The sequence below is a fragment of the Myripristis murdjan genome, chromosome 2 (genome assembly GCF_902150065.1).
Source record: "Myripristis murdjan chromosome 2, fMyrMur1.1, whole genome shotgun sequence".
Lineage (NCBI taxonomy): Eukaryota > Metazoa > Chordata > Actinopteri > Holocentriformes > Holocentridae > Myripristis > Myripristis murdjan.
This window is the reverse complement of record NC_043981.1, coordinates 11,293,939-11,315,545: the sequence shown is the minus strand read 5'-3', so window position 1 is coordinate 11,315,545 and position 21,607 is coordinate 11,293,939. Positions and strand designations below refer to the sequence as shown.

The 21,607-nt window shown below is 46.0% G+C and overlaps 1 protein-coding gene across 1 annotated transcript; it reads left to right on the top strand.

The window, feature by feature from the left end:
* The first annotated feature begins 717 nt into the window (after window positions 1-717).
* On the top strand, window positions 718-20,552 carry LOC115373856 (probable ribonuclease ZC3H12C). Its single transcript, XM_030072456.1, has 6 exons — window positions 718-915; window positions 10,484-11,418; window positions 11,817-11,956; window positions 12,147-12,381; window positions 12,994-13,100; window positions 13,438-20,552. Exons 2-6 carry the CDS (start codon window positions 10,553-10,555, stop codon window positions 15,036-15,038), a joined length of 2,949 nt encoding a protein of 982 aa, XP_029928316.1. The 5' UTR covers window positions 718-915; window positions 10,484-10,552; the 3' UTR covers window positions 15,039-20,552.
* The last annotated feature ends 1,055 nt before the right edge of the window (window positions 20,553-21,607 follow it).

The following is a 21,607-nucleotide window of genomic DNA, read 5'->3' as shown; positions in this document are numbered from 1 at the left end:
TTCAGTGTAACCTCATGTTCTTATGATGAATTTATGATTTTTGTAAAAAGCAAAAGTATTATGGGGAGGGATAAAAAAAAAAAATTAAATATACTAAAATAAATCTAGAGACCTTCACTTTGAACCCTTGCATACACTATATGTATAATGAAATGCATCTGCAAATTATATAAAAAACAGATGAATACTCATAATGAATTTTTTAAAAATATTATTTCCATGTGGCAGTCCCGGTACTGGTTGTCAGAGACTGTCACACTCGGTCCAGCCTTATGGAAAACATTAGTTTTACTACATATAATTCACCTTATAAGTGTGTTTTTAGAATATAGAGTAATATATCGATTAATCGAAATGATTCGGCATGTTAGTATTAATTCTCTTGAGCCTATAATCAGGAGCGCCGTATATGGGGGAAAGTTAGGACAATTCCAAGGGCCCCAAAGAAAGGTAAAAACTAATATAAAATTATTAAACCATAATCGAGTAGATACATATTTTTTTCATGGGGCCCAAAATTCCTGGCAGCGCCCCTGCCTATAACTATTAAATCAAGTTGGCAAAGTTGGTGAAACTTTGAGCCTTCAAAACATAATAATCTCCACAAATAATAAAGAAAAAACTCAAAACACAAATACCTACACACCTTCCACACAGTTCATGGAAATTATTTTGTTTTATGTCGATTTTCGGGATCAATGAAACTTTAATTCCACATACGACACACGTGGGCTTTTATTTTGGCGCGCGGGCAGGGCGGAAGTCGCTCGCTCGGCGCCGGCAGCTTGACGCCGCTCGCTCGGCTGGGTCACGCTGCAGCCTGGCCGGATGTTTTGCGTCGCCAGAATGTGATGGGAACCTTCGTCCGTCTGAACACACACTTTGAACCGCGGCTCCACCGGCGGCAGGGACCAGGTGAGTGTGTGTTTTTCCTCGTCCATCGACCGGACGCGCCGGCGTGACGGGCGGCGGTTCTCCGTGGGTGAAGCCGAGCCGAGGTCGTGACGGTGCTGGGTTTGCAGTGACCGTGCACGCCCCTGTGCGCGCTCCCCAACATCCTTATGGACTTTGTATAGAATGAGGCCCCGTTCAACAGGCGGGGGGAGCAGCTGCGGCCAGTCTGCCTCTGAAACGATGCTGTGTGTGTGACATATTTTATTTTTTCATGATTTTCCTGTGTGCATTAGAGTGAACGGAGGAGGCCCGGGCAGGATTCAGGCTCCAACTAGTTATCTGTTGTGAATTTAATTAGACAAAGATGCAGAATCCAGGCCATATGTGTGTGTGCCTCTCCACCCATCACCTGTCTCCCTGCTACTCTCTGCTAGTAATAGTACCAGGGCTCCCTGAGGATCAGAGCAGACACTGTCCAGGCTTTTGATGATGATGATGATGATGATGATGTGTGTGAGTGTGTGCTCGGCCCAGCAGCTGTCCCATGAGCCTCTCCCACCCTCTCCTCTTCCTTTCTTCTGTCCTTTCTTCTGTCCACCACCCTGGCTTGGAGATCCTGGCTGCTGCTGCTCGGTTTTGTTTCATATTGTGCCTCAGAGACCCCCCCTTGGTCTCCCCTCATGACTGGAGTAGTTTATTCTGGGTTTCTAGGGTGAGGCTGGAGTCATATTTGTGTCGTTTTCAAGGGTTCAATAAGTTTCATAATGCCTATAAAGCTTGTTTGCAACTGGTTTCATGAATTTGAGGCACAGGTGCTGGTAAAGTCAGACGGAAACTGTTTTGGTGGGGTGTTGTTTGCATAATTTGGTTTATTTTTGGTCATCAAGAGAAATTTGATATCACAAGCGTGTCATTTTGAACAGTCACAAAGTCCAGATTACTCAAAATGAGTAAAATCCAGCTGCTGGGATGAAACCAGAGTGTGTTAGGTAACCCAGGCGGGGTGTGAGAGGATGTCACCGCTCTCATTTCTCTGTGAGTTGTCAAGTTGCAGGTTGGAGATGATGGGAGATTGTTCAGAAATCTATGATCTTGTTATTGGCCGGGATGTGTGTGTGTGTACGCCTACCGGTACACCATGAAGTGATCACTAAAAATACACTGTGTTCCAGGAACAAGAAGCAACAGGGTTTTGCTCTCTTCCCTTTGGAAAAAAAAAAAAAAAAATGAATGCTGTTAAATTATAAATAAGTGCTTATTATGATATAGGGAATTTGATAGCAAGGTGAAACATGAATTCATTTCATTGTGAGTTTAAAAATGTGAAAACTTATTTAGACCTGCACCACTGATACACTGGACCTTTTGCCCACCAAGGTTTTCTCTTTCCACTTTGTATTAATGTGGATCTGGATGTCACACAGATGCCATACTGTTAAATGTTCCCATGATATCCTGACCTTTTAACCTGGTAGTGTGTGCTCACTGTTTAGCAGTGCGAAGTGCAAACACAAGGGTCAGGAGATAAACCAGAGAGGTCAAAAGGTCTGCTTGTGATGCTAAAAACGAGGGGCAGACATTGTTTTCAATTGATTTGAAGCATTTGCCATAAGCCAGATGGAGGGAGTTCAGATGGTTTCCGATCAGTAATCCATCATTGACAAAAACGAAACTGAATTTCAATAATTTAAACGTGGTAAGTGCCTCTGCTCTCACCAAACAAGAAAGCATGCCAAGAATTTTTTTTTTTTTTACTTCTTTTTGACCCGCCTCAGTGCTGCCTGTCTTTAAAAGATATGAGGTCATAAAACAAAATATGTCTGACTCGGCTGTTTCTCCTGCTCTTTCACCACCTCTGTGAATGTTTCTCATTCTTGCCTCAGAGGAGGAAACTGCGTGAATGCGGCCTGAACCTGCAGTGAACTGTGCCGCTAACCTGTGTTTTTTTTTTGTTTTTTGTTTTTGTCCGTGCCTTGTGTTTATCTGTCTGCCAAGAGGAAAAGCAGGTCTGCAGTTGTTCTGATCACACACCTGTTCATTAGAGCAGATGGCGAACAGAGCGCTGTCAACTGAAACCCGCTCTGTGTTTGGTTACAACAGGCGCCGCGCACCGGGTCAGCTGCCGCACCTCCCGCACTGTTTACCCTCGATCCAGCCAGGCAGCCGACCCACAGCACTTTATTATTTAATCAGGCAAATTCACTAAGAACACTTTTCTGTTTGGCCACCAGCAGCTCTTATTTAAGCAGCCACGTTTCAGGAGAGCACACACTGTGATACCTGGGACACGTTTCATGACATAATAACCTGTTTCCATGATGTTTCACTTCCTTCTTTCTCTACTCGCTGATTTTTTTCCCCCTCCTTAAACCGCTGAGGTAATAGTTTCAGTGTCTTCTGTATCTTGGTGCTGCCCATTACCAATTACTAGAATTGGATGTTGGCAAAGGATCTCATGATTTAATACGTATCACAATACGTACGATTTCTATCACAATACACAGCAAAACTCCACAGAACTGACTGAAAATGCTCAAAACTTGCTGAATAAATCTTGGGTAGTAATAAAAAACAGCATATTCTATCATAAATTACACACTGACTCAGTTAAACTCCTACAGAATAACTACCTAACCACTAACCCAGGTCAGGCTCTCGGTGCCAACAGGGCAGGCGGAGCCCATTTTCCCGGACAGCTTTGTCCAGCTCCTCCTTTGTGGATCTCACTTCTGCACTTCTAGGCATGCTGGGAGATGTAGGCTAGATGCTCTAACTTTCCCTGGATTGACCCCGGGGCTCTTCCCAGCACACCTCCTCACGGCTTTGATCAACGCCCCTGTTTCCTCGGACACCTAGTTTTACCCAACGGAGAGGATTTGTGGTTTCTGTTCAGCCAGGGAAAGAGTGAGGGCAAAAAAATGGTTGGCAAAATATGGAGCACACACAAATTTTGGTGGGTCTGATTGGTTGGGCTGTTTTCCACGGTGATCGAGGGGCTTCCTCCAGCCTGGCATCGAGGTTACTTCCAAATCCTTGCCCGGTGCTTGAACCACCTCAGCTGACTCATCTCAGTCAACTCCGAGGTCTTCCCCCACCGATCTCTTAGCTTTTTAACCTTGAGGAGAAATCTGATTTCGGCCTCCTGTATCGATGATCTCATTCTTTTCGTCCGATACCAGCAGCTCACGAGCTTGGCGGAGGGTCAGAATGAAGATCGACTGGTAAATCAGGAATCTTTACCACCACGATGCCGGCAGACACCCGCATCGCCGCATCACTTCAGTGCTCAAGTGGCAGACAATCTCACATGTTTCATGCTCACTTTACACTGTAAAACAAGGTGAAGGCCCTCATGTTGTGGGTCTGTTGTCTCCGAGGCAGAGTGCAAGTTACGGTCCACACTCAGCCCTTTGCACCCACTTGGCTCGTAATCAGAGCTTTCTGTTTCATTAAGGAGAAAGTCTGAGGGGATCGCACTGCCCAAATAATTTACACTGATGAAAACGTGCTAAACATTCCTCTCTGGCTTATTTATTAAAAGTGCACTTTCTCTAAAAGCTGCTGGTTCTCCTGTCAATTTAAACTCCAACCATGAGGCTGATCTCTTCTCTCAGGCAAATTTATTGTATTTGCCACGTTGCCAGTAAGCCACATCGACTTGTGTGCACATTTTAGTGGCTTGGTGTGACTCAACAGGTAGACACTCTGACTGTGGCTGCCAGGGCCAAAAATGCATGCCCTCATGGCACAATAAGGCATTATGGTTAGAAGGGATGTTTAATTTTTAGCCGGCGTAGACGTCAGGAGAGAGAAGTCGCGTCCTTGCACCGTGTCACTGTGTCCTTTAGACTCAGGCGTGTCTTTGTAGCCACAATAACGCAAGAAATTCGGCTCCTATCAGCCCGGTTCTTATTGTAACCGGCTGCATAAACACATAGTAAGGAGCGAGAGAGAAATCTAAGGCTTTGTGCTTCCGAGTCATCTGCCCTTAAGTGTGCCACAACAATGAGGAAGCATCCCCTCTTTGCTCTCATTGGGACATAAAACTTTTTGATGTCCTTCGCCCACCCCCCCCCACGCTTATCTTTCTTCCCTTTCAGCGCGGCCACAGTCCCCCTCTTTTCCGCTAGCACTCTCTTAGAGGCCACGCTCGGCTTTCAGCGAGCCTTGGCCCTTTCTTTCAGTTTGACCGCCCCCCCACCCCACCCCACCCATCCCCATTCCACCCCCAATCCGAGACAAAGAGAGGAGAGTGACTGCAGCTCTCCATAGCCAGGTGTTCTCCATTGCCGCCCGGGGCCGTAATAGCACCAGCCCTCACACTGCAGCTGCCCTCCCCAGCCTCCCATTGTGTCGCTCCATTGTTCAGCCGCCCACCCCCTCGTTGATTCATCGGCCACACAGGGGAAGCCCTTTCAGAGCAAGGAGGGCAGAGTGTGTGCGTGTGTGTGTGTGTGTGAGAGAGAGACAAGCCCAAAGGAGTGTGTTGAGTACGCGTGCCTCAGGGAGACTGGGTGTTGCAGGCATCTGCCCTCAAGGCCCCGCCCCTCTCCCCCTTTCTTCTTGTCCCTGCATCTCATTGTAAGACCAAGCGCGCTCCCATTGGTCGAAAACCAGCCACTCAAACCAGGAGGGGGGGGTGGCAGACATTGTTGGTCCATCTGTTCTGCCACTCATTGTCCAACTTGCCTTGCTTCTTCTGGAGGCAAAAAAAACACACACACACACACACACACTCAGCTCTGGAAATCACACACACTCGGTGAGTGAGGACAGAGGGCCTTGGCTGGACTGGAGTTGGATGCTCTGTGCATGTGGCCGAGGATCAGACTCATCCTTGGATTTAGCTGAGGACAGAGAGAGAGAGAGAGAGGGACAACTTTGGAACTTATCTTTTGAAAGTTTTGGAAATCTGGGCTTCACGGATTTAAAATGGCAGGAATGAGCTAATTTACCACCTTGAGTTTTTTTTTTTTTTTTCCTAATTCGCATCACAGGCCAAAATCTTCTGAAGTCACCGGTGAGTATTATTAACTTTCCACCTCTATCTGCCTGCATGCTGAATGTCACACCTAAATTTGGCCTCTTAGATCAGCCAGCCGGTCTCTGTTACATTCAAATCAGTTGCCTTGATTTTTATCTCTGTTGTGAAGTCCCACACAGCCGAGGCCTTTGAGAGGTTTGGAAGGAAGTGGACAATTTGTGGTGTCCCGTCTGCAGCAGTGGTACCTGTGTGACAGGTCGCTCCTGCATCTCCTGTCTCCCCTTTGATCCTCCTCTTCCTTAGATCTTCAAGGTCAGAGTAGAGCACGGCAGCTCGGGCCTAAACAACATAAACCGTTGACTTCACCAAATAATCTGATCCAAAAGAAGCAGAAAACAGTGACAGATCGTTGTGAAATAATGGGATTCCTCTCTACTGAGCTCAACATGAGAGAAGAATGTGCTGGTCATCCTCTGTTTCTGAGCAGAAATGAGCAATGATGAGTCGGGAAAGGAATTGTCAAAGCACAAGATGAAATTTAACCCCTTCATTGCAGCTGAAAGTGCTTTACATATATAATTAGATTAAGACATAATTCTCTAAGTACAAAGTTTCTGATGGAAATATACTCAGAAATAATCACACACACCATAAAACAATGGTAGAATGCATTACCAGAAGTGTAATCTGTAATCTGTGTTGATATGGAGCGGACGGGGGATGGGCTAATGTTATGTTTTTTTTTTGTTTTTTTTTTTTTTTTGGAGGAGGGGGGTATTAAAAAAAGTAGGCCTCTTAATCTGGGTCAGAAGAGGCTGGTGGGATGTTTGCAGCAAGCACGGCTTGAGCCAAGATGTTGGACTCTGTATATGTGTATATATATATATGTGTGTGTGTGGGTGTGTGTGTGTGTGTGTGTACATCTCGCAGCCTCAGTCCAACCGGCTGTCCTCTCTGTGAGTGTCAGTGCTGCCTGTCTGTCCCGCTGCGTCTTTCTTCTCACTCTGTCGGCTGTGTGGGACAGGGGTGCAGCGTGTGTGTGTGTGTGTGTATGTGTGTGTGTATGTGTGTATGTGTGCATGTGCGGGAAGGGGGGGGAACACCAGTTGCACACACACACTGCTCAGCAGACATCTGTTGCCCTGCTGGCGGGGAAAGCCTAGCACGCCTCCATGTTTCCATCTCGATACGTGCGCGTACACACACACACACACACACACATACTGTATTTGGCTGCTGATTATGCTGCTCCAGCCCCCTTTTTTTCATAGTTATTGCACAGTGTCAAGCATGTGGAGATGTACTGCCAGACAACCGCCCCCCCGACCCCTCCCAGCCCGCCCCTTCACACCGCAGGACCGGGACCCTTCCAGTCACTCTCACCCCCCACCTCCTTTACTCTCACTCTCTCTCTCTCTCTCACACACACACACACACACACACAAAGCGCTGTAAGCACTGTGTTACATATTCATTACTGCCTCCATCAAAGCGCGCCACCAATTCTGCTGTGTGTGGGAGCTGGCCCACTGATGTTTGAAAGATGCGAACAAATCAACCCCCCCTCCGGCCTGCAGCATGCAGACTGTGGACATAATTGTGGTTGGGTCGGCCTGGCGTTCGGCCACTGTGAGTGGGCCTGATGCTGCGAAGGCACAGGTTTCCAAAGATGCCAAAATATGTTCTGCTGAATTGCAGGGAAATGTGTATAAAATGATGCCCGAGACATCTCTATATTTTATCTTTGATGTGATGCTGCAGCCTTGAAACAGTGGCATCTTGGCTTTGGATATTTCACTTCAATGATGTAGCTTCAATCACAATATGTATTTGACATTGTGCAATATGGAAAAAATTATATTTTCTGACTTTGTCGCTACTTCAGCTTCCAAGTTAAAGAAGCTGTTTGTCCACATTGAAGTATTACATCTAGATAATGAAATACTTGACGCATCGTGGAGTTTCTTTTCATGTCAGGGTCTCTAAGGCAGAGTCACTTCGCACGGCGGTCTACAGCTTAATGAGAGTCACTTTGGTTTCCGGAACGTGACAAATGTTCAAAAACCCCTGCCTTCACTTGTAAAATCTTTCTACATGTGCCTGTGTAATCATTAGGGGCTCGCTGCCGGGGTCAGATTTCATTTAAATTGAATCGATTTGCATTTTTGGTGTTGGTTGTAACGTGCTCGGATTGGCCGGTGGTTGGGTTTTCCCCACCAGAGTTTTTAGTCACCGTCACTTTTCCATGACCCGAGCAGGCCTCCTGACACACCTGTGCACACGTCTGATGTGGTGACATGTAAAACAGTCATCTCAAACATGATCTGCTTCCTGTTTGCTGCATCAGAGTCTGGAACCCTTCGTTCAATGTGTGTGTGTGTGTGTGTCAGTGTGTGTGTGTGTGTGTGTGTGTGTGTTGGACTGAGGAGGCTCACATGAAAAATTGGTTTTGGCTTTGAATCAGAACAGCAGAGCGGAGCACAGCGCGCCATGAAATGCTCCCACTAGCGCCGCTCTTTCAGCAGCAGCATGAGTCACTTTGTGAGGGAGATGATGTGTTCATGTGTGTGTGTGTGTGTGTGTGTGTGAGTGTGTGCGCACGTACACAAGTACCATGAACGCCCACAATGGTTGATGCCAAGGTCCCAGTCCTAATCACCCCTGCAGGTTCATTGTTGGGTGGGTGGGCGGATGGGTGAAGGGTGGTGGAGGGGTTGACGGGCACACTTAAGCCCCTCCCTCTGTTCCCTCCTGCACATCAGACCTCTCTCTGTGTGTGTGTGTGTGTGTGTGTGTGTGTGTGTGTGTGTGTGTGTGTGTGTTGGAGGGGGGGGGGGGGGGGGGGGGGGTCTCGCCAAGTGAACGCCACAGCCTCTGTCTTGGCATTTGGAAGGGGAAATGCTTTCAACAGCTGTAGCTTAGCAACAGTACCACGGCCACGTTGCTAGGCAGCCCTTTTTCATAAAATGCGCACTCACTCCCCTCCTCTCCCTCTTCTCCCTCCTCCCCTTCCACCCACAGGCTTAAGTCACTCGCCATTCCAGCCAGATAACGTGGATTTGGGTTGAGAGATGTCAGGATATTTTGATTCAGAGAACTTATAATGGGGAGTTAATAATGAAAAAAACACTGACACAGGATTGATTTGTTGAAGGTACACACAGGAGGAATTTGACAGTTTATACTGAAAATGTCCATGGAAATTAAATAAAAGAAAGTCTTAATTCCATTAATTTTAATTTCAGCATCATTAGAAAAGGCTGTGCTTGCAATTTCGTTTCAGGAGATTACCGCTTTCCTGATCTTGGATTAACTTTCCAAGATGCCTCCTCTTATTTGCATGGATTTCTCTTAACCGTTTGACACCAATCAGATTAGTGCTAACTGCATCCTACGCCCCGGGGCCCCCAGATGCACTATGCTGATTGGCTCCGTGACCTCAGAGTCCCTCTGTGTTATAAAGAGTGACTCTTCCAGGCCAATGGGAAGAAGCATATGGGCCTTAATTACCAGGTAGAGTGAGAGGGGGGAGGGTTTGTGCGTCTCCGAGCCAACGGCTGGGTGTGTTTTTTTCTGAACAGTTCACCCTCTGTTCCCCCTTAGATGAATGTGCCGTTGCGTAGCCCTATAAAAACACGCTGGGGCCAGACGGAAAAAGCGGGAGTCCATTAATTAGGGTGAGAGGCCCCCACTGGCCCTTTGTCTCAGCCAATCTGTGCCCCGCCGGAGACCCCCAGTGCCCAAGGCAGCCAGTCAGAGCCAATGTAAATATCAGCTCAGGGCCTCCCAGTGTTTGGATGTCTGAGGCTTGATTTTCCTAGACAGAGAATTCAAACTAAACTAAACTGTCAGCCTTGACTGTTGTATATATATTCAGGTGTCTCAATGCAAATCCTCCCACTCATTTGACTACATTTCATCTTGTTTCACAGGTCTTATTTCACATGTTTCAATAATTCTTCTGGCTCCCAGGCAACTCCAGCTGATACTTGTCTTTGAGCCGTGTGAAATATGAGTGTGCATAACTCCCACTCCTCCGGCATTTACCCAGTTTTCCTACATGGATCATTAAACTTTAATCTTACATTATGGAGTGTGCAGCCTGTGTTTAATGTCCATTACCAATCATTATGGAAACAGAGAATATTATTAGGGAATATCATATCATTAGTAGAATACACACACACACACACACACACACATTTCTGGCAGCAAACATATTTAGGAGCTGTATCATTAACCTCTGCCAAAATATAAGAAAGCTTCTTTTGTTCACTGAAGTATTTCTGGCCAGTCATTTTGTGATGGAAATGCGCACAGAGGTATTTACATTAATCTTTTTATCACTTCCTCTAGTTTGGTTTCTGCTGTGAACTGATAACAGTCAAGTGAAAGAGAAAGTGAAAGAGAGTAAACTTTCTCTCACTCGGGTGCCCTGTGTACGAAAAGCAGAAAATAGGAGAGATAGCACATCAGGAAAATTTGTCAAATTTCCTGTATACGCACATATCAAACATCCACACATACAGACAGGTACATGTAAATAATAAAAAAGTAAGAATAATGCTCAGCAACAATAATTCATGTGTTGGTCTCTCTCTCTAGGTGCCAATGAGTCGAGCTTTGTGAGCGGGCAGCAGTCGGCCCGGTGCGCTGGATGTCTGTGACAGATCCATGGGCCAGAAGGACCATGTGGAGACTGGAGCAGGCCACATCCTCGACCTGGGGCTGGATTTGGAATACCTCCACGTAGCAGGGGCTGACCGGCAGGCTGGCGGTGCTGACGGGCCCCCTGCTATGGAGGAGCAGGGGGAGAGCTCCGGCAACAGCAGCACCGCCAGTTCCCCTTCCCCTGGGGAGGCGGAGGAGAACCCCGGGTCCGACGCCGAGTACGAGGCAGTGCTGACTTCCAGTGCCGGCGTCGCCGTCGCTGCCGGCCCTGACCCAGATGGAGGGGAGGGCGGGCCGGCTCACAGCAAGAACACCCACCAGCCACTCTGTCGGACCCCGTGTGTGGACTTGGGGACTGAGGGGCCTCCAGAGCTCCCGTCCGAACTGCCACCCGAGCCCGAACACATCACCCCCTCTCACTCCCCGTCCGCTTCCCCGTGTCCGTGCCCGTCCGAGACTCCACCGGACTCATCTGTGTCCGATTCAACGTCAGAGGCCGGGGCCGGGGCCGGGCCGGGGGACGAGCCCAGGGCCGGCTCCGGCGTGAAGGAGTACCAGGCCAAGCTGGAGTTTGCCCTGAAGCTGGGCTACTCTGAGGAGACGGTGCGCCTGGTGCTGTCTAAGCTCGGCCCGGACACGCTTATCAATGACATACTGGGAGAGCTGGTCAAACTGGGCACCAAATCAGACAGCGAGCAGACGACTGGATCATTAGCCTCTACCTCATCCTCTTCATCCTCCTCTTCCTCGTGTGGCTGTTCTGATTCGCTGGAGGGCCAGCGGTCAGACTCCCCCTGTCCTGCAGACTCTGTGGGCGACCAGGACAACCTGCGGCCCATTGTTGTGGATGGCAGTAACGTGGCCATGAGGTGAATATTACATGGAAACAATTATTTTTATTGTTGATTAACCCGTTGATAGTTTTATTTTGTTCATTGATTAATAATTAAGAGTACATCCATTGTGCAATGATATAAAATGGAGAAAAGCAACCAAATCATTGCATTTAAATTTAGTAATTTGACTTGATAAAATCACTAAAACAAATTAATCAGTCAATCAAAATTTTCAGTTAATCAATTAATTGTTTCAGTACTGAAATTTTCAGAATTAAGGCTGAGAGTTTGTAATTACTTGTCAGCATCTGGATCCAGAATTTTAAGTGGTGAAAAAAATGGCGTTTTAGTATCCATCATTTTTCCATATATTCAAACCGCAAAATGTTTATTTGATAACCACCTGCTGCCTCTCTTTCGGGGGCCTGTAGCCATGGCAACAAGGAAGTGTTTTCCTGCCATGGTATCCAGCTGGCGGTTGATTGGTTCGTTGAGCGCGGTCACCATGACATCACGGTGTTTGTGCCTGCTTGGAGGAAAGAGCAGTCCCGCCCCGACGCCCCCATAACAGGTCGGTGCACGACATCAGGACCCCCTCTGATCACACACACACACACACACACACACACACACACCAGCAGTCATGGCACATATGTTTAATTGATTGTGTAAAATTTATGTAACAGTGAAGCTGAAGCCAGTTTTGGGATTACCGTGGCAGCATTTCTCTTAAAGCCTCCCATCTTTCCCTCTGCCCACAGATCAGGAGATCCTGCGTCGCCTAGAGAAGGAAAAGATTCTGGTCTTCACTCCTTCGCGGCGCGTCCAGGGCCGCCGTGTGGTCTGCTATGACGACCGCTTCATCGTCAAGCTGGCCTATGAGTCAGACGGCATCATCGTCTCCAATGACAACTACCGCGACCTGGCAAACGAGAAGCCCGAGTGGAAGAAGTTCATCGACGAGCGGCTGCTGATGTATTCATTCGTCAACGACAAGTAAGGAGGGGCGGTCGAGGGGGCAGACAGGTTTCCATGTGATAATCTCAGCCTGATAGACCTGTGCTCAGAGCGCTAGTGCACACATTCATGTTTCATGTAGGTTTAATTCAGGGTAATTTCTCCCTCTGAGATGCAAAAGGGCAACTGTGACTGAGATTTTCATGACTGCCGTGACATTTGCTGTGACATTATTTGTCAGCTGCCTGTTGTTTTTAAAGGGGAATTCTTGTGACAAGATAAATTACTGAAGGCAATGAATGTGAGGATGTGTTTTTGAAGGTGACATGTTTTTCAGGGTCTATATCCATTTTTCCTGTGGGTTTCAGGTGATCGCCAGTCATGAAATATTGATAAAACAGGAACTTTGACTAAACCAAATTAAGGTTTCATTCTTACTGTGATGGATTATCTAGCTCGTGCAATTTTCATTTTCTGTGGAAGCTGTTTTGCATACGGTTCGAAAATGACTGGAGGCAAATTACTTCTTCAGAAGGTAGGGAAACAAGTACTGATAATCTCCAACTGTGCGGAGTGTGTATAGACAAAAAACACTTAGGTACTTTCCTTCAACACTTACTGATTAAATTCCCATGGCTTTTTCAATCTCAGGTTCATGCCCCCAGATGACCCACTTGGCCGTCATGGTCCTAGCCTAGACAACTTCCTGAGGAAAAGACCTATCATGCCTGAACAGAAGAAACAGCCTTGTCCATACGGTGAGAGCAAAGATACTTGCGAAAACTCACCCAAATGCACATAAAAATGATCTTTGCAGGTCTTATTTTGTCCAAGAAACAGGACAATGATGATTGATTCAAAGTGCATCCAGAATGTTGTCCAATACTGAAATAATTTTTCTGTATAACCTATTAGAAATGTTTGAGGTGAAAGCTGAAAATATTTGACTATAACCCTGATATCACATCATGCATGTCTCAAGTGACAGTTTGTCTTCATAATGGGTTTAGCAGTGAAAAGATGGCATATTGACTTGATGGCTCCCCCTTCAGCTGTGGTCAACCTGGTGTCCTCTGTCCCCTTCCTTGCCTCTAGGAAAGAAGTGCACTTACGGTCACAAATGTAAGTACTACCACCCAGAGAGAGGCGCTCAGCCCCAGCGTGCTGTGGCGGATGAACTGCGTGCCAGTGCCAAGACCTGCGTTACCACAAAGAACCAGGGCGACGCTGGGCTAGTGAAGAGCCACAGTGTACCGGCTGGCAGCATTGAGGCCAAAAAAGGTGCCCCGAAAAGGCAGTCGGACCCCAGCATCCGAGCTCTGTCCTACAGCGATGCTGAGGAGAAGCTGCTGGCGAAGGGGAGAGGGGAAAGCCAGAAGAACAGCATCTGTAGCAGCAGCAGTAGCAGTAGCAGCAGTGCTAGCAGCAGCAGTAGTTGCAGTGGGAGTGTAACCATGTCTCCTGCGCCGGGAGGCCCTCCATCTGGCCTCAGCCTCCTCCAGGACCAGCCGTCCAGAGCGGCCACTCCTCACGGGCTCCTACCACCTTCCACTCATGACCTTTACCCCCACTGTGAGTCTCCAGATCTGAGCTACTACTCAGTAACGCGGGCCTACTCGGGCCTGAGTCTCTCCTCCCGACGGAGCCCAGACTGTCGCTTCCCCAATGACACGGACCTGCGGCTGGGCTCCATGGGCTCTGCCGGCTCTGAATGCGGCAGTGAAAGCAGTGTGAGTTGCAGTAGCAGCTGCGACTCCTACAGCGACAGAACGTGTCCCGGATGCCCCTCGGACACGTTACTGGAAGACGGGCTCCATTACGCGAATCCCCACAGCCGGTTGTATCCCCATCATGAACCTCGGGGCATTCATCCCTCCGACTACGCAAATATCCACACGTCTAACACTGGGGTCCACAGCTACCACTTGAGCCTGACACGCGGGCAAAACTGTGCCCACGATCAGCCTCCGGATGCTCCCCCGAAGCGACCCCTGTACCCTTTACCCCCTCACCTCCAGCACCAGCCACTGTCCGCCCGCTCCAGCTGCCCAGGGGACTACCACTCCCTGCCCCAGACCAACCCTCACCCCCCTGGGTCTCCCCTTGGCCGCTGTCTGGCCCCAACCCGAGCAGAGAGCGTGTCGGACTCACGCCTGTACGAACACCTCTCGACGTCCCACCACCACCATCGGCCAAAGGCTTTGCCCAGTTGGGACTCGTACTATAGGCAGCCCCAGTCGCAGCCGTCCCACTACGAGCCATCTGCTTACCAGAGCCTGCTGGACAGCCGCCATTCATCCTGGCACACGCCCCCCTGGGCACAAGACAGCTACGACCAGCACCACTCCTCTCACCCGAGTCTCCACCCGTCACCAACGCATTACCTGAACCACCCGCCGCCTCCGGCCCATTCTCCTCACCCACCTCACCCGTCTACCACATCTCTCCCTCCGTACCCACCTCCCAGTTCCCACCTCACTGTGCCTTCCCATGCCCCGCCCTCCTACATGTCCCACCACCCAGCGTCCCCTGCACACGGTCACTATGGAGACGTTAGGGAGAAGGTGTACGTCAACCTGTGCAACATCTTCCCCCCGGAGCTGGTGAGCAGGGTGATGGCCAGGAGCCCCCACATCACAGACCCCCAGCAGCTGGCAGCTGCCATCTTGGCAGAAAAAGCCCAGTCAGGCTATTGATCGAACCTCGCAGTTGTGATCAGGAACACTGTCGTCTCCTATTGGAAATCAATGGGGAGTGGAGCATCCTCAGCTGGAAAACTTGGAGAACGTGGAAAATCACGTCCCTCAAAACTCGGCAGGATGCAACAAGTGTTGGGCCAAAGTTACATGCGTCCAATAGTGTAATGCTTCAGAACAGGCATGTCTGGTATGATGACACTTTTGGAAATGCTGACATGCATTTGGATTGTTATGCTTCTATAAAGACACTGATGAGGTAATGCAGACGTTTTAAAGAAAAAAAAATGCTGTTGATAATCCAAATGGTCAAGGGTCAGTGGAGCTGAATCAATTCTACCTAATGACATGAAGGGTGACAATGGTCAGCTGATGAAATGTCTTACAGTGACAAAGTGCGACTTGTGAAGATTGGTATACACCTGCTCAATTCTTCTTCTTTGCTTGTATTTATTTAGTAGCTTATTATTTTTCATTCACATGCAGGATTTATGCATTGAATTCACAAGGCACTTTTTTGTACTGTCCATCAAATCACCACTTAGTTACCATCACATCAAGCCAAGCAAGGATTATCACTTCTCTCAGCATTTTGGCCTGTGGTTTAAAGGAATCTGCAGATGCATTATGTACATTGTACTTATTCTCAAACCAGAGCCAAATAGTGTTTGCAAATATTTACCAACCGCTTTTCTGCTTTCATGTGCTCATAGCACAAGATGGCTGTTTTTTTTTTTTTTTTTTTTTTTTGGTTTCACCACTTTGCAGAGAGTGTCAGGCAAGTTGTCAGTCACTGAAAAAGAATCCAAAATGACTTTCAAACAAGTGCTTAGGATGACTTGAAGCTACTGTTTGATCAAGGTCTGTGTATTATATCAATCTCTTTGTGTGTCTTGTGCTGCTGTTTGTGTTTTTTCACGATGGTAATAATAGGTGTCTGAATGATAGTCGTCTTATTTGAGATGACGTCAGTATTTTGGTCACAGTCGTAGCTGTAGAGATGGGTGACCCTGTCGTGTGTACCTTAGTTTTAGTAAGGGACATCTCTCTCGCTCTCTCTCTCTCTCTCTCTCTCTCTCTCTCTCTCTCTCTTTCTCTCTTTCTCTCTCTCTCTGCCTCTCGCTCTCTTTCTCTCTTTCTGGCCCTTTATTTTGGGTCAACTCTGGTATCTGCTACAGACAGAGGAGCACATTTCCACATCAGTAAATAAAACCTGTGTATGTATTGTAAATATATTTAATAGATTCCCCCTGGCTTGGTGCCCCTCTGTGCTTTTGCCTGACAGCGTCCACCGTTGTCTGTAGCAGATCCCAGCTGAATCCATGCTAGACAGAGAAAAACTTTGTTTGATACAAATTGTATCATTAACTAAGTCGCTGATGTTATATACAGTACATGGACTTGTTGATTCCTATTTATCAATCACCGTTGATGTATTGCTATATGATGAAGTGCATTGACAACACTTACGTTCCAATTGAGATGTTCCAACGTTTTATCTTGTGGAAATAGCTTTGAGACAATTATTTCAATATGTAATGAAACAAAAGGAGTTGTCTGCCTACTATGTTTAGGTATTACAACTTATTTATCCGCGTTAGGGTTTGAGGCTGGCTTACACTCTAAAGGAGCTCAAATTACATGCCGTGTGAGAAATATGGTTTTGCTGGTAATAGGCCTCCTGCTGCATTACAGCCTGCTCATTCTGAAAAGACAAGTGAAAATGAGTGAGGCTTTTCATGGCCAGGTTGGGGTCAGTTCATTTTTCAACACATGAAATCATTGCTCTCAACTTCGTCATCCAGTCCAGTATAAAGTAGATAGTTTTCCAAATACAAAAAAAAAAAAAAACTTTGTATAGTCTTTGAAATAAAAGAGAATTAGTATCCCGCCATTAACCAGTATATCAGTTCCATTTGTACTGAGAGTTGACTGGACGGACCCCAACCCTGTTTCATGGGTTAAAGGTTTTATATTTGGGTTCGGTGTTATTCCCACGGCGGCCGTTCTGAACTTACGCCACACTCAGGGTGGGAATGAGGTTGGTCATAAAAGTGAGGACTTCAAATCACTTCACAATAGCAAAATTAGTCACAGTAGACTGGATTCTTTGATCGCTAAATATATTACCATTAATTGTGAATCCCTCTGGATTCTTGAGACTCTGATGCGTTGTTTTTATTTTGTTTGCAAAGGGGAATCTGTAAAATGCTAAATGTTTATCTCAATGTAAGTTCAAAATGGCCACCGCAGGAGTGACGTCTGAGTGAGCTCGCCGTTCAGTTCATCACAAGCCAGCGAAATCCAGCCCGTTGGTTTCTTTCCAGACTCAAACGTGCCACATTGTACAAGTGATTAGTAATTGTACAAGAACACGTGCTGTTGATGAGAGAGAACCTTTTTGTGTATTGAAGAAGCGCCTTCTCTCGGGCCTCCTGGCACCGTGTGTCAGTGTGGGACCTGAGCGTGGGCCCAAAGTAATGCCTCTTCATGGCATTGTGCTTATGACACATCCAATACTCTGAACTATGTTCAGCTAACTGTTATGCATGTTTTGATTTGTTTTGGTTTTTTGCATGTTGAATTTGTTTATATAGCTGTTTTTTGTTTTTTTTTTTGTCTTGAAAGTTTCCCTTGCTGTTATTGTGGCATGTGGCTTTAGGCTGAACTCTCTGTACACAAAATTGGCCTGTTTCTCTGCTGGTTAGTCTTCTGTTTCATATGACATTTAATGACTTCAGTAACACACCCCTGTTAACTGATATTTTTGCTGTTGGCAGTGAGTAGCCAAGTAGGAATGCTATCCTGTTTTCTATGACTGACTATTAGTCCAGTGGTTCATCACTCAGTGGAAATTTAAAATGGAGATTTTGGTTCCCAGATAGCAAAGTGGCATTGAATCAACTTCTTATTGCATCAACACGTCTGTCATTAAACGCTGAAATATAGTGCTGTCAATCGAGCATCAGTTATTTCACTGATTTACCATATTAAAATTCAAACACTATCAAATGTCCATGTTTACATCATATTAACAAGAATAATCTGATGAATGTGAGGAGTGGTCACTGTGACACACCTGTCCATCAACACTCAACATTCACATAAACCAGCCAGTGGATCAAAGGACAGAGGTTGTAGCTCAGTGAGATCAGCAGGTGCCTCTCACCTGCAAGGTCACAGGTTTGAATCCCAGCCTGTTCATTCTTGAAAGTTTCTATGTTGTTATCAGTGTTGCACTTGGATGTAGAAATAAAGGAAAGAACTATGCATGAGCTAATTGGAAATAGCTCAGATAGATGAGCAACTGATTTGAGGGGACCACAATCTGGTTTGGTTGTGGGTTCAAACCCTGGGGTTGAACAATTGGCATTGATAAAAGCTGGTGTTAATCTGGGTTGTAGTGATAAAGTATAACTAATGGCTTCTAGAGGCCAGCCCAAAGAAATGTAACTGTTAGGAACCTAATACAGTCTATGTGTAATTGACATGATGTGTTAAAATAGTGAACTGAGTATAATTGGCTGTACTTGCATAGTGGGTGGGGGGTGTACTACATAACTTCACTGTAGGGCAGCTGCAAGTGTTAGGAGCCAAACAGGCTAGTTGTGTACAGTACCTGATATGTGAAGGGTGGGTGTAATTGGCAGTGGGGTTAGAGTACTATGCAACTGTAGGGTGGTTGCAAATGTGAGGAGCCTAATGCATCTGATGTGTGAAGGTAGGAGGTGACTGTAATAGACAGTTGCTTACAGTAGGGGTGAGGGCACTGTGTAGCTGCTGTTAGGGGCCTAGTGCATGCTGTATGTAAGTGACATGATGTGGGAGGGGGGGTTGAGTATAATTGGCAGTGCACATATAAGGGGGGGTGAAGTTGCTATGCAGCTGCACTGTGGGGAAGGGTAGAGCTGAAGTCTTCTAAAGATTTTAGAAAATTAGAGCATGACTTCCCATCTCATTTGGGGAGGGGTGTGTGGGTCATCTGACTGTCAGACCTATGACTCTGTTTCACCTTGAGTCAATCTATGTGGACAGGCCTATTTAACAATCCTATCACCCTGAGCAACCAGTTTTTGGTGTGGCACTCTGACTCACCTGGTGTATTGCACCCTGAATCCAACTATGCTTGACAATCTGAGCTCCCGCCCTGTCTCGCCCTGTCTCGCCCTACACTTGACAATCTGAGCTATCTCACCTGATGCACCTGGGCTGTTGCACCCTGAATCCAACTACACCCCACCTGTCTCCATGTCTCCACGCACCCTGATTCCACCCTGTGGTTTGGATCTGCTCTGCCCTGTGTGTCCACCTTGGTCTGGTCTTGAACTGATGATGTTGGTGTTTCCGTGCGGCTGCTCAGACCCCTGAGCTACTGGCTCACGTTGTTCTTAGATGCTTTAGAGAGTTTTGGGTTTCACTTTACGTGTTGTACTTCAAAATCTATAGTTTTACTCAGGCTTGAACCCACAACCTCCAAACTTTGACAAAGTGGCCTAACACTCTGAGCCACTGGGGCAGCCAGCTTCCACACACCTCTGAGAGCTTTTCAATGTTTACTTGGATTGTTGTGTCTCAAAAGTTGTAGTTTTATTGAGGTTTGAACCCACAACCTCTCAGCTTTCGAGCAGCAGCCTAACACTCTGAGCCACTGGGTTAATTTGCTTTGTGATGCTTCAGAGAACTTCAAGCTTTACACAGGGACTTTGGCTTTCAAAATTCATAGCAAGACTGAGGTTTGAACCCACAACCTCTAACTCTTCAGGCTTCCATCCAACCCTGTGAGCCACCAGGTCTCACAGGCTTCAGTATCTTTTCTTCCTCAGAGCTTTTCAAACTTTTCTTGGGACTACAGCTCTCAAAAATTCATGGGCTGGGTGAGGCTTGAACCCACAGGCTCTAAATCTTGACACAGGCCCTCAACACACATCATGCCACTATCAACCCTGTGAGCCACCAGCTCCTACGTTGCTGATCTGTATTTTTTTCAGAGCTTTTCAGGCTAAACTTAAAAGTGTTCAGAAAGCTGAAAAGCACTTGGACTTTGTCAGAAATCCCATGTTTGATTGAGGCATTAGTCATTTTTGATTCAGTGTCGCCTTTTTGTCACCTTCAAAAGCAATCCTCCACATGATTCAGTGTTAATTTGACACTGAATTTTCAAGATTCTGATGTAAATTCAACATTTTTGACACAATGCTATCTGGGATTCAACTTCTTTCCCAGTTTTGAAATACGCTCATATTTCTCAGACATAGAGTTTACAGAGTTAACCATGGTTTCATCACAATGGTAATTTACTGTTTATAATGAAGTCCAGTATGTAAAACTGACCTTTTCTTAGATATTACAATGCTTTTCAAGCCACTGTACTCTAATAGAATGAAAATCCTTTTTGCTTCTTTCAAATGGTATTTGCATTTTGTCAGTAGAAATAACTGAACTAACTGAATGATCATTGTAACATATTCCCTACTGTAATTGTGATTATTCATTAAAGATAACACTGTTACACAACATGTGGTGTCCATTGAAATTCACACTGTTGTTTACTGATGCTTAATTGTTTATAACTGTATTGTGCATTCCAATTTTAGATATATTTTGCAGTTTAACAATGAATCACAATTCTGTGACATTGGAATATAATGATCTCTGAGGCTGAAATATTCATTTCCTACTTCATATTTTCCTGTTATAATATATTATTCAGTAGGATTATTGGAATAGTGAAACTTGTTTTTTCATTTAATATGCAGAGAAAACAGCCCTTAATTTGCTGCTTTTCTGCTATTTGAATTGAGACCTTTGCTACCAAAAAACAGTTCTTGTAATCAAACTTAAAGTAGTAGCTGATGGAGGAGTTTCTGTTGCCCCAGTTTTAGAAGAAAAAATAATAACACATTTGAAAAGTGGTGCAGAAATAATACATGAAAAAATATTATGTTGACATTGCATTTAACGAATGAAAGGGGGCTTAATTAAGAAAGAAAAACATGTCGTTTAACAAGTTTGAATGTTTCAGATCGTCACTTGTTACAGGATACAGACACAAGTTGAGTTGCAGGAACATGGAGGCTGCAGCTCCAAGACAACAACACATTTCGAACATGAAAATGTATTTCTAGGTGTATGTCATCCTCACACCAGAGGCCCAGCGGTGCCATGAAGCCGTCACCTTCCTCTTGGTCTTCATCCTCACTCAGAAGGTGGAAACAAGGTGAGGTGGTGTAATTTCAGACACACCAGTTAGGATTTTTTTATTTTTTTATTTTATATTTTATGCCTGGTGTAAAACTTAAGATGCGGCTGAAACAGTTGTGCACAGTACCAATTTGTCCCTCCCTCTTGTGTTTGTTAAATTTGTATTATTTCAATAATTCATAAAAACTATTGAATGTGCGTTGAAAGCTTGCCACTTATTTTTTATTATTCTGTATCCAAATAATGTTGGCTGTCTGTTTTGCATGAAGATGCTTTGGATCCTGAACAGATTACAAGATTTTCAGAAATAGTGTGGTGTATAATTTTTTTTTTTAACACAAAAAAACAGACTCACAGTGTTAACTTGG